This window comes from Osmerus mordax, chromosome 4, assembly GCF_038355195.1.
Source record: "Osmerus mordax isolate fOsmMor3 chromosome 4, fOsmMor3.pri, whole genome shotgun sequence".
Taxonomy (NCBI): Eukaryota; Metazoa; Chordata; class Actinopteri; order Osmeriformes; family Osmeridae; genus Osmerus; species Osmerus mordax.
The window spans coordinates 22,273,386-22,285,170 of NC_090053.1; the positions used below are offsets into that span (position 1 = coordinate 22,273,386).

General features: G+C 42.5%; 2 protein-coding genes across 3 annotated transcripts; one reads left to right on the forward strand and one right to left on the reverse strand.

The window, feature by feature from the left end:
• Positions 1-1,897: 1,897 nt before the first annotated feature.
• Positions 1,898-5,458, forward strand: zgc:110339 (uncharacterized protein LOC550490 homolog). 2 transcript variants are annotated; one of them, XM_067234984.1, is made up of 6 exons: positions 1,898-2,178; positions 2,293-2,344; positions 2,525-2,712; positions 3,043-3,198; positions 3,567-3,677; positions 5,041-5,458. In XM_067234984.1, the coding sequence occupies exons 1-6, from the start codon at positions 2,032-2,034 to the stop codon at positions 5,152-5,154; spliced, it is 768 nt and encodes a 255-aa protein (XP_067091085.1). In that variant the 5' UTR covers positions 1,898-2,031; the 3' UTR covers positions 5,155-5,458. The 2 variants fall into 2 exon arrangements, with proteins under 2 accessions (XP_067091085.1, XP_067091086.1); XM_067234985.1 differs by having other exon boundaries at positions 1,907-2,178; positions 2,618-2,712.
• Positions 5,459-5,610: 152 nt separating this feature from the next.
• gal (galanin/GMAP prepropeptide) lies at positions 5,611-8,148 on the reverse strand. The gene is made up of 6 exons (XM_067235264.1): positions 8,068-8,148; positions 7,830-7,884; positions 7,097-7,168; positions 6,010-6,096; positions 5,774-5,845; positions 5,611-5,672 (listed from the first exon to the last, which is right to left on the reverse strand). The coding sequence occupies exons 1-6, from the start codon at positions 8,146-8,148 to the stop codon at positions 5,611-5,613; spliced, it is 429 nt and encodes a 142-aa protein (XP_067091365.1).
• Between the last annotated feature and the right edge of the window lie 3,637 nt (positions 8,149-11,785).

The window sequence follows — 11,785 nt, forward strand, 5'->3', positions numbered from 1 at the left end:
GCCCCCTGACTTTTGAGGGGGGGACGAAAGATTTATTTTGCTGCAACAAGGGTTGCTAACACTAACCCTTATCCAAGTATTTAACCATTCAATTATTTATGTATTTATTTATTTAGTTTTGGGCCCTTTAATCCTCCATACAGATGGAGGTTACACCGCAGAGTACGAATTATACAATGACAATCGGGGGGGTCGACTTCTTCTCCAGGGGGGTATTCGTCGTAGCTCGCTAAGCAGTTTAGCGAGCTAATTTTCAGGCTAAGATAAAAAACGCCCCTCTTTTTGGTTCGTGGAAGCAACTTTCGATAAATCACCATAGTAACATATCAATTAGCACTAACCTGCTCCAGAGCAGGCTAACGTAAGTGTAGCTGGATAAGCTTGCCACACCCCCGGAAAATAACATGGCAGCTCCCTTTTTGAGAGACCCAGTTGACCAAGGAGCTATATTTTAGTTCGATTAGCTTTGCATACAAATAGAGTTCTTCGCGATTGCCAAGATCCTTTATTTCACACGGATGAGTTCTTGTTTGAGCGATATCGATTCAGCCGACAAGGACTCATTTATTTGCAAGACCTTCTCGGGCCGTACATTGCAAATATCACACGCCGCAGCAAGCTTTATGCTTTATTATGAGGTTATGCTGCTGTATGTGAATATGTAACGCTATGTTTTACGAAATGTCTTGTCTTATCTGTTGTGCCTGTGCTTTTTATATGTTTCACTGTGGGAGAGTGGGAAACGTCATATCGATTCCTTTTTATGTCTTGACATGTGAAGAAATTGACAATAAAGCTACTTGAAACTTTAACTGTTCTTCAGACTGCATAGCCTTGAGGTTTTTTGCGTCAGGTAGGCTATAGGCTACATTTTTATACAGTATAGGCGATGCAGAAAACATTGGCAAAGCCGCAGCATGAGTTGCTGTAAGAAAAGTGTCCTTGGCGCTTAACCAGCTGATGAATCAATTCATCATATTCCCTGGCCATGTCCCAGTCAATTAAATCAAAGAGGGATTTACACATAGGCCTACATGCACATATATAGTAGGCCTACATGCACATATATAGTAGGCCTACATGATATAAGCGCAGTATATCCTCATAATTGTCTATGAATTCGTATCAATTAGATACTCTTTGGCCTTGTTTTTATCTAGCCTACTTATTCTGAGGAGAGTTGAGATCATTATTTTCGCTAGCAAGATCTCATTCGATTATTAATTTCCATTAAGCCTATACCAGCAGGCACATTTAAAGAAATGTGATCTGATTGATTGGGGTAATGAGGCACTTAAAATGAGCCTATACATTTCCCCAAAACTTTCGCATTTAGCTTATTGGCAATTTTTTGCCAAGCTGCTTGTCTTGCTCTGGCAGCGGTGGCGGTGTTTGACTTAGCCATGATAATATATGCTTATTGTCTTATAGAGACTCATTATAATAGTTTGCTCGGATGGCGAGAATAGCCTATCACCGCTCTCTCTTTCGTATTTTCCGCCATCATACCGTTAGAAAATCACGGTTTTGGTGATCGACCTTTCCTGCCTTTTGAAGTAGGACGTGCACGTGCAATTTCCCTGATAAGTTTAGCCTGATTGAAATTAACCACATGATTTGGATGCGGATCAGCCGTTGACGAACCGATATTTGCTATTCTCACTCATCTCGCTAATGTTAACGGGCTAAAGGGACAATTGATTAACTTAGCTTCAACCCTTACGACGAACGGGGCCCAGGGCGTAAAGTAATATTTACGATTACAGGTAAGAACGACCCCCCCCAGCAGCAACGACCCCCCCTAACCCCCCCCCCCCCCCCCCCCCCCAGCAGCAACGACCCCCCCCCCCCCCCCCCCAGCAGCAACATTCTCATTTGCTCCTGACTCTGCCACGCCTCTTGCAGGGTAGACAAACTTCGTGACTATACACTTAAACGCATGTTTGGTTAGGAAGTTCAAAAAGGAACAGATAACGTCGCTAACTAGCCTACATATAGATAGCATATTGCCAGAGTAGCCTAGATTAAATCATGAGTTTTCATTTCAGCAAATGTCATTCCGTCTTGATCACCGGAGCTGGCAGAGGTCTCGGTCTGGCGATGGCAAAAGAGTTAGCGAATAGCAACCAACGACCAAAAACGATTATAGCGACTGCTCGCAATCCAGTTGCTTCAAAGGTAAGAGCACGCAGGCTATGTTATAGCCTACCCTAAAACGTAATAATATTAGCCTACAAACCACGTGACTCAAACGTGTTGCCATTTTATCCAAATTACGTGTTCATATTTTAGGACCTACAAGACCTTTCTAAGTCATTCCCTGGGTTTCACATTGTGACACTCGGTGAGTAGCCTACAACTTTATATATTGCCACAATGACTCATCACAGTAGATGGCGCCACAACGTTGAATGTCGCAGTAGGCCTACCAAACACAACCAGAAAAATAAATGTTTCTTAGTTAACCTTTTTTGTTCAGTTGAGTTCTGAATGGTATCTCTTGTTTGGTGTCACTCTGTTTAAGACGTGGCAAGTCAGCCCAGTATAGACGCCGCACTACAGGAAGTGAAGTCCATAGTGGGGGAAGATGGGCTAAACTGTCTAATCAATAACGCAGCCATCAACATCTCCACTGATCTGAACACTGTCACACCTGAGGCCATGATGAAGACATTTGAGAGCAACACTGTTGCTCCTTTGTTTGTCACCAAGGTATGTTATGTTGTGTCTGGTCTAGAGGACTCTAGAAGATCATTGGATTCTGTAGTGTAGAACATCTAAATAGGTTAATATAGCATATGTGTATATCAGCCTACATATTATATACATACCGTAAATTATATTTGTGACATTTGAAAGGTCATAAGACATAATTTTTGTTATTTTGTGTTTAAACAAGAATGCCTTGAAACCTTTGTAGTAACAAAATAATTTTAGACAGCATTCTATTCAAAATCAATCCCTGATGCACCTGTTGACAATCAGACATACACAGATTGTGTTGTTTACATTATTGTTTGTGTTTCCACATGTTTCTCTCAGGCGTTCCTGCCGCTGCTCCACACAGCTGCTGCCAGGGAGACAGGGCTGGGGATCCACAGAGCTGCCGTCATCAACATGTCATCCATCCTGGGCTCCATCAGCTGTAACTGGGGCTCTGCAGCTGCCTTCAAGAGCTATGCCTACAGGACCTCCAAGGTTACAGATCCGTAGGACGCTCCAACATGTCAACACTTGTTATTATATTTGTGTTTATTATATTTGACATAGTTCTCATTTGGAGTCCATTTCATTTGCCACACAATTTGATTCAAAACAATGTATAAATACTGCATATGGTACGTACAGCAGATAATCAATCATCAGAATTCAAAGAGTATTTCATGGTTTGCGCCAAGGAATGGTTTGTATTTTTACCAGACACAGTGGAACAATAGTATCTTAACTACAGTATTACTTACACAATTCTGATCGTAGGACAGTGTTGTTATTACTATCATCAGAACAACATTGTTTAAAACCTATATTCTCAAATGAATCTAAAATAAATCATTGTCGTTGGCCAGGCTGCTTTGAACATGGTGACAAGGTGCCTAGCTACTGACCTGGAATCAGAGGGGATCCTGTGTGTGGCGCTGCACCCTGGCTGGGTCCGCACGGACATGGGGGGGCCTCAGGTGGGTCTGTATGGACATGGGGGGGGGGGGGGGGGGGGGGGGCTCAGGTGGGTCTGTATGGACATGGGGGGGGGGTGGGCCTCAGGTGGGTCTGTATGGACATGTGGGGGCCTCAGGTGGGTCTGTATGGACATGGGGGGGCCTCAGGTGGATCTGTATGGACATGGGGGGGGGGGGGGCCTCAGGTGGGTCTGTATGGACATGGGGGGGCCTCAGGTGGATCTGTATGGACATGGGGGGGGGGGCCTCAGGTGGGTCTGTATGGACATGGGGGGGGGGGGCCTCAGGTGGGTCTGTATGGACATGGGTGGGGGGGGCCTCAGGTGGGTCTGTATGGACATGGGGGGGGGGGGGGCCTCAGGTGGGTCTGTATGGACATGGAGGGGGGGGGCCCTCAGGTGGGTCTGTATGGACATGGGGGGGGGGGGGGGCTCAGGTGGGTCTGTATGGACATGGGGGGGGGGGGGGGGGCTCTACAACCTGTGACTTCAGTCAGAAGCCCTGTAACACTGAGTGATTGGGCTGTAATACTGAGCTGTGATCAGCTCCTTTGTTGAAATGGATATTATATTCATATTAGTGCTGTCAGTTAAACGCGTTATTAACGGCGTTAACGCAAACCCATTTTAACGGCGTAAAATTTTTTATCTCGAGATTAACGCTCTTTTTGGCCTAGCAAACTTTGTAGTTTTTTTCACATGCTGTTGCAATGACTACTGACGTTAGAAAAACTAACACCACACCGGATGTAGCTAGACCGGAAACAAAACAACAGGCACGACGCACACACTTGTTTGGGCTTGCGAGCCGGCTAAAGAGTAGTAGGCTAACGTTACGTTTAGAGTGGATAGCGAGCGCGAGACGCCAAAATGGATGCCAACTAGATCCTGATTGGAAAGGTTACTTTTAAAAAGTTGCCAAATGGTTCCATTGACAAGACCAAATTGATCTGTGTGTTTTGTCGTTGTGAACTGAGCTGTCATCGCAGCACGTCCAGTCTGAAATACCACTTGATGGCCAAGCACACAGCTGAAGCGAATTCTCCGCCCCCTCGTCAAAGCCAGGCAATGTTGTTTTCAATAAAAAAAAAAAACATTTGCACTAACTAAGCAATCCAATCCACTTTTCCATATTGATAATAGCATTTAAATGAGAAAAAATAATGGGACAAAAAGAAATCAAGGGACATTTAGAATAGATAAAAATGTGCGATTAAATGCGATTAATCGCGAGTTAACTATGACATTAATGCGATTAAATATTTAAATTGTTTGACAGCACTAATTCATATATCTACCTACCTACATACCTGCCAATCTGTCTATTTACCAATGTTCCTATCTATATACGTATCTATCTATAGGCGGATCTCTCTGTTGAGGAGAGCATCCCCTCGCTGCTGGCTGTGGTGGCTAGCTTAACCGAGCAGGATCATGGAGGGTTTAAGGACTACTCTGGAGAGACCCTGCCGTGGTGAACCTTCTGAAGGCTGTGAGGATCATCACATCAAACTTTACTCCTATAGATGTTGTTTTTCATCTGTTGCTCTGAAGTTGGGATGTCCACCTGTGATGCACTATGGCCCGACATGTATGTATATGCATTGTAGTATTGTATGTTTTAGTTGTGCAAGCAGGTGGAATTCATTAGATCTTTTTTATTAAAAGTGTTTAAGTGAAGAATAGAGCTGAGTTTGCAATTCTGTATAACGATGAAAATGTGCTCAGTACTGCATATTAGGAAGAATAAACCACACAAGATGATTCCAATGCCATTCAAAAGTTTTATCTATTCCTATCTCCCACATGTTGATCAGTCATTCTTCGGTACACATCAGAGAGATAAAGGTGGGGGTGAGGCACTGGGCTGAGGAAGGGGGGTGGGTAACGAGGGAGAGAACTGCAGAAGAGATTTGAGGGGTGGAGTCACCAAGCTAAGGCTCCACCATCTCCTCTGAGGCAAGAGAGGAAGGCAGGGTGTCCAGGGCACCGAGTTCTGTCGAATACAATAGCTGTTATTCAAATGTATTTCATGGTTAAGGACTTGCATTCATAAAATGCAACCATTTGTATAACAATTATTTGTGGGGAACTCACCTTTAAGTTTCAGGTATGATAAGAAGTCAATGACGGTGTGTATTACATCCTCGTCCGCTAGTCTTAGGGCACCTGCAGAAGCAATAAGCATTCTGGGACTTCCAAAAGAGTACATCTGACAAGACTGATTAATGTTGTGGGGCAGAGCAGCATTATATCTGTACTCTGTGTCATTAACAACTGAAGATTAAACACATCAGTAAGCAGTGAGGGATGTTACAAGAGAGCTTACTTACCTGTTTTGAAGTCCTCATCTACAGGCATGTCTCTCTTCCCTGCCAGGCCATGGCGGTCACTAAGGGTCCTGTGGCTGTCTATGCCATCTGGACAACGAAGCAAAGTCCAGGTTACCACAGCTTAACCTCTACATGTCTCAGCAGGCATCCTACTGCATGTGCATCACAGGCACATCCACTGCAGCCCTGACTAAAGCTCACATGACGGCCCTTCATTTCAGCGAATGCTTTTGTTGTGGTTTTGAGTACGTTTTGTTTAGTTTCAATTGACATGAGTCTGAAAAGCAACCTGCAGGGCTTGAGTCGCGGAATTGCTGTAGAATTAATCACAGATGAGATGCATGAAGCAAAGGCACATGCACATTCATGGGGACAAAAAAAAACACAAACCCCAAGTCTGAACATAAATGATAAGGAGTCTCTTGGCATGCCTAGGAAACACATCTGAATAAACAAATAACAAACAAGGGGAGTGAAAGAGAGCTGACTACCTAATCGACAAGGGCTGTCCATCTCAGAGATCCTTGTATGATAAATGTGAATCTTGATGGGGTTATTAATTGCAACAACAAAAAAAACAGAAGCATATTATTCCCCACCAATAACATTTGAAACTTAATTTTGCCAGGCAGTACATGGGGGTTAATTGCACTGAATAAGTATATAAGCACAGTCATGCTGAGTGGAGCTGACCCAGTCAACACAGACGGCCTTAACACCTTTCTCACTAGACATAATGCATGAGGTAATTACATGCTGAATCAGACCTGATGCTTGGCCCACAGACACAGATGAAGCAGTTAGGGTTAACACCTGTTGTCTCTGAGATAAACAGCTCATTCTTATGACGTTACCTATGTATGCTTGTAAGTAACCCTAAAACGTATTAATTATGACTAGAGTCTCCTTTCCAGGCAAATAAAGAATTGCCATAACATTTCTGAACAACAATTTCACTAACCCATCACTTGGATGTATTACTTTTTTTTGATTTTTCTTTTACTCTGCAAACCATAAAAGCACAATGAGCAAAGCAGACAAAGCAATTCCCTTTGCCGACTTCACCGTCCTGCAGGAGCCATCTTACATTGACCCAGCCGCTCCTCCCTGCCCCTCGCACTGGGAGAATCCTTTATCTGTATTAGGTGATCAATACGACCTGAAACACAGGGATGGGGAGGGCATTTGACCTGAACTTTTATCAAACACGCACCTGTCATTCTAACAGGATGCTTTATACCCTGAGCATGAACATCTTTGATTGATCGTCTGGTTATATTGCAACAGCGACAGTTGGAAGGCAAATACACAGAAATGGAGTTCAGGGTTTGTAGATATCATACAGTGAAAGGCAATTTATTCCACCCAAATAATAATCCCTTTACTTCTTAACTGTGTGATCAGACTATTTAATAAGATACATTAACTACAAATAAATAAATCCAACTTCAAACGGGTGAAGTTTAAATAAAAATTTTCCCAGACAGAGAAGTGGATCAAAGACAACCTTTGTGGAAAGAAAAGGACTGCTTCAGATTTATAGTGTTCACATTTACTGGAGACTTTATGGGGCTCACAAATACACAAATAAGGGATTATATCCATATTATCTTATACTGCACTGTGGGCTATTATTGTGAAAGCTATCCCCGATGCACAGGCAATAGTGACTACAGTTGTGTGAAATCATTCCACACTTAACACCTAAAGTATGAAAGGTTTAAAATTATGGAAATGTGATAAGAGAATGCAACAGTTGTAAGCTCAAAAATGTATTTCTGGTGATAAGAGTTCTATAACTTTCCGTTTTCAGTACTCACGGGGTCCGAGGAGGTAACCAGCGCTGTTCAGAGTCCAGCCTCGCTTCTCTTTAGCCTATATATGTTGAAACAGGTGTTATAAGATGAGGTGTGTGTAAACACACTCATCGATCAATTGTCTTATGTACATCTTCCCATGAGCCTTTATCTGAATTTCCTTTTGGAATAATATGTTTACAGTATTTAATTATATGCATTCTTTTCCAGAGAAGTAAGCAAATGAATATAGCCTACTTACCGCAATGACTAATCCAATAGTCTCTGACAGAGCTGCGCAAAAGATGAGCGCCGCGCACAACAGCCCCATACACTTCTGCATCTAAGGATCATAAAATTACCGTCAATTTCCTACAAAACAAATATGGTATGTCATATAATTCTAAAACGAAAAATATAATAAATTAAAAAAAACGTATTAGCTGCTTACCTTTGAATTGAAGTTTTCTTATTGTTTAAATAAAAAAAGTTTCGATTCTGAAAGATTTGTAAAATGTGCTACCTCATAGAATTATACTTTGTGGAGTTTACGTGATGCTTCTGTTTGACAGATATTTTAGTTGGCTTTTATAATCCACCACGGAGAAAAAAAATCATAAAAGGAAAGGCGTACCTGCTAAAATGTTGACGTCAATCGACCGCCTCCCTCTCGTAAGACTGCATGTCACGATGCTATGAAAATTACAATAATATCCTCATGTTCTCTTCTTGCCATCAGAGACAGTGTATTGGACAACAACAGTAATAGTCGTTTAATCATGGCGTAATCAGATTTTAAGAACATTTTACACATGTGCAAATGTGTGTTGAAGCTCTGAATAGATAGCCAAATAGAAAAGAAAAAGTAGCACATCAACTCTCTAAAACGAATCAGAAAAGAAAACCCATAGGCCGCTGCGTAATAATAATAATAATAATAATAAAGGCTATGTATAAAAAGTGTTTGTGTTGTGAGGGGGACCTATAAACTATTTTATGTAAGAAAATAAAAAAGGATGGAAAATATAAAAGACGGCAACCACAATATCAAAGTCAAGACATTCAATGCTTTATAAGTGGAACAAACTATCGAAAAGTATAACGTCAAGATCTGGTTTCCGGGCGAGGGAAGTTACTCAGAGGGAGATGTCAGTGAACCACGGTCCAGGAGCTTTTCAGTAACAGTATAGGACTGCAACCATCACTGAGGAAAATGGAACACAAACAAGAGTGGCTCCTCTCCAAAGTCCGCCTTGTTCCTCCATAGGTGTCCGCGTCAATTTCTGGTTCTGTAATTGGGGACCCGACATTTCTGCCACTTCCCTCATCGGCTGTGTGGGAAGCCCTCCAATGTCGCAGGTCCACTACAGGCAAGACCAGCAGCAGGTTGGTCTGCATTATGTGTCAGGAAAGTGCATGATAACCAGCCTACATCCTGACATTTTGAGGGAGAGTGCATTAAGCCTACGTTGTAAGCTACAGGTTCCAAAAGTTGGTAAATAAAACTTTAGTTAGGATATTCTTTTTGTGATTTAATAATTAGGGTTAAAATCTGCAACATCTCTAAACACTAGCCTATCAACTATATTATAGTCTAGACTTAGAAATGTGGCCGACATGTCAGAAAAAGGTCACGGCTACAATTCCCAGTACTACTGGAGCGCAGCAGACAGCTGACCCTGGTTCTATAACAATGGAAGTTTAGAATCATGTGACCCAACCGAAGCAGCTGTCTCGCTGTACTGTACAGCAACCTGTAGCTGCGCGAGTTCTAAATATGTCCCACAGCTTAAAGATGCTGTAAAGTGGAATTGAAAATTAGTTTTAAGTTCTTCACGCCACTGAAGAATGTGTTGTTAACTACCCATCCAAATTTGAATGAAAAAAAAACATGGACATGTATGTTAAATTAGGCTTTGAAATCGTGAGAAAATCAGCTGTCTTCACTGCTTAAGACTGGGGGTCGTGTTGCCTGAAGGAGCAGAAGCTCCGCCCCCTCGAATTTATTGAATAGCAACAACAGCAACACTAGCTAAATCAATTGCAGATATCGAAACAGACTTACCTGCAGTGTCTGAGTGTTTTATATGTTAATTACTTTGTCTTTGCATTTATCAGCTGAGTAACAGAATGCTACCGTCTCTGATCTGACGTAGATAGGTCGCTGTAACATAAGGTGCTTTTGACATTGACTGCGGCTGCATGAAACGACCGGCAAGAGTAGTCGCTTGCAGTCGGGGAGGAGTTGAAAACGGCTCTGTAAAGTCGGACATTCCAGCTCCTCGTGGTTTGCTGCGTTGACGTCAGTCATGGCCGATCAAGCGCTGTTTGCTTACTTTACTTTATTTATAATTAAACTTAGTCTTTCCGTTAGTGAGGTGGCGGACTAAAACCCTTTCTTCAACACATTTTTTATTCAATTAAACTGTTTGGTCCGGATTTGAGCGTTGGCGAAACTGAAGGTGTCAGAATAATTACAAAACACACATCAAAGTTGTCGCGTGTGAGTCTGGCCAATCATGAATAGTGTGTCGTCATTAGAACCCTTGCAGTTGCTCATGAGAAAATGCGCTCGGCTACACAGCCGGCAGTTCTCGAATCGATCTCACGGTACTTTGATGGCTACGACACAGTGACCTAGCCTCGGCGCCGTCTCAAGTCGGACAAAAAGTCTAACCAGAATTCACTGTTTCAAGTCAGCCGCCTAGGTCAGCCGCCTAGGTTGGGTTTCTGCCCCGCTTATACAAAATCTGAGCTGAAAACAGGAGAGAAACTGTTCAACGGTCTAACTCTACATTTCAGTGCGACAAAGTTTTCGCGCTTTGCACATGCTTTCAGGAACTCATTTCACACGTATATAATGTACTGAGAATCAAATCATGGAAATGAAGCCACACTATATATAAATGTTGGGAGTGCAGGCTCCAGGTTGATTTGGAAGCTTAATTGGTATGAAGCTCTGTGTACTAACTATTCTTTCAGCGTTCAGCGAGAACCCGCATGGTGAAGCTGCCCAACACAGTGACCCTCACCTTGTGTGGAATAGGTTTGGGAACACTCAGTTTCCACTATCCAGAGGTATGAATGTCATTTTTATAAACTACAACTAATTCTGTTCATTCTGATGAAAACAACTGTGTATACAAGTTATCCGTTATTTAATCCATGAAATTACCTTTAGTGGCCAGTGCTTTAATTTGATGTGTATGGTATTTGGAGCAGACACCAAAAAAATAAGAGAACTTTGATTGTTTCCAGGTGAATAATTTCACAGCTGAGTTAGCACACATTTCCTGTTACTGACGGACATCTTCATGCCAGTGCTGATTTGAAACGGAGTCTCACACCTTCAGAAGATCACTGACACAGGTTAGTCTGAACAGTCCTAACATCTGAGAAGCACAAGAAATCACATGTGTGTTGTTGATCTCTGCATCTCTCTAGGGTTAAGGGTTAACGGTTACATCAAGACTGAGTAGACCCTACACCATCTGGTCCTGTCACCATGGAGATACAGATGGTATTGGTCCTGTCACATGGAGATCAGGGCTCGACATTAACTTTTTGAGGCACTTTTCCTTTGGACAAGTACATTAACAGGGCTCTCAAGTGTCACGCATTGAGCGTGACAGTCACTAATTTTGGTCTTTTGTCACGCACTCCCGCCAAACATTGTATTTCTCACGCAGAAAAACTATTTATAATATATTTAATATGCCGCAGCGCCCAACCGAAATTTCTCTGGCCGCGCCACTCTCACTATGGAACCGGCAGGAATCAAGCGCGTCTCCCCTGGAGTTCTTAGTCGAGCCTGCCACTTATCACCCAATCCAAAAAAAGAAAAGGTCTACACAATAGCTAATCAGAAAATAGCACTATTGTATCTGGGTAACATTTAACGCAACAACCCTTGGAAAAAAAAGCATATCCTGGAATTGTTCTTGTGATTCTGCTACAACAGGTGCGTTCGACTTCATGAA

What these genes read in the sequence shown, in the direction of transcription:
- zgc:110339 (XM_067234984.1), top strand. Translation starts at nt 2,032, where the DNA reads ATGAGTTTTCATTTCAGCAAATGTCATTCCGTCTTGATCACCGGAGCT. An exon ending in GTTTCACATTGTGACACTCG is followed by an intron (nt 2,345 to 2,524) that starts GTGAGTAGCCTA and finishes ACTCTGTTTAAG; the next exon opens with ACGTGGCAAGTCAGCCCAGT. An exon ending in ATGCCTACAGGACCTCCAAG is followed by an intron (nt 3,199 to 3,566) that starts GTTACAGATCCG and finishes GTCGTTGGCCAG; the next exon opens with GCTGCTTTGAACATGGTGAC.
- gal (XM_067235264.1), bottom strand. Translation starts at nt 8,148, where the DNA reads ATGCAGAAGTGTATGGGGCTGTTGTGCGCGGCGCTCATCTTTTGCGCA. An exon ending in TGGTTACCTCCTCGGACCCC is followed by an intron (nt 7,169 to 7,829) that starts GTGAGTACTGAA and finishes CCTGTGTTTCAG; the next exon opens with GTCGTATTGATCACCTAATA. An exon ending in AGATGAGGACTTCAAAACAG is followed by an intron (nt 5,846 to 6,009) that starts GTAAGTAAGCTC and finishes TTGCTTCTGCAG; the next exon opens with GTGCCCTAAGACTAGCGGAC.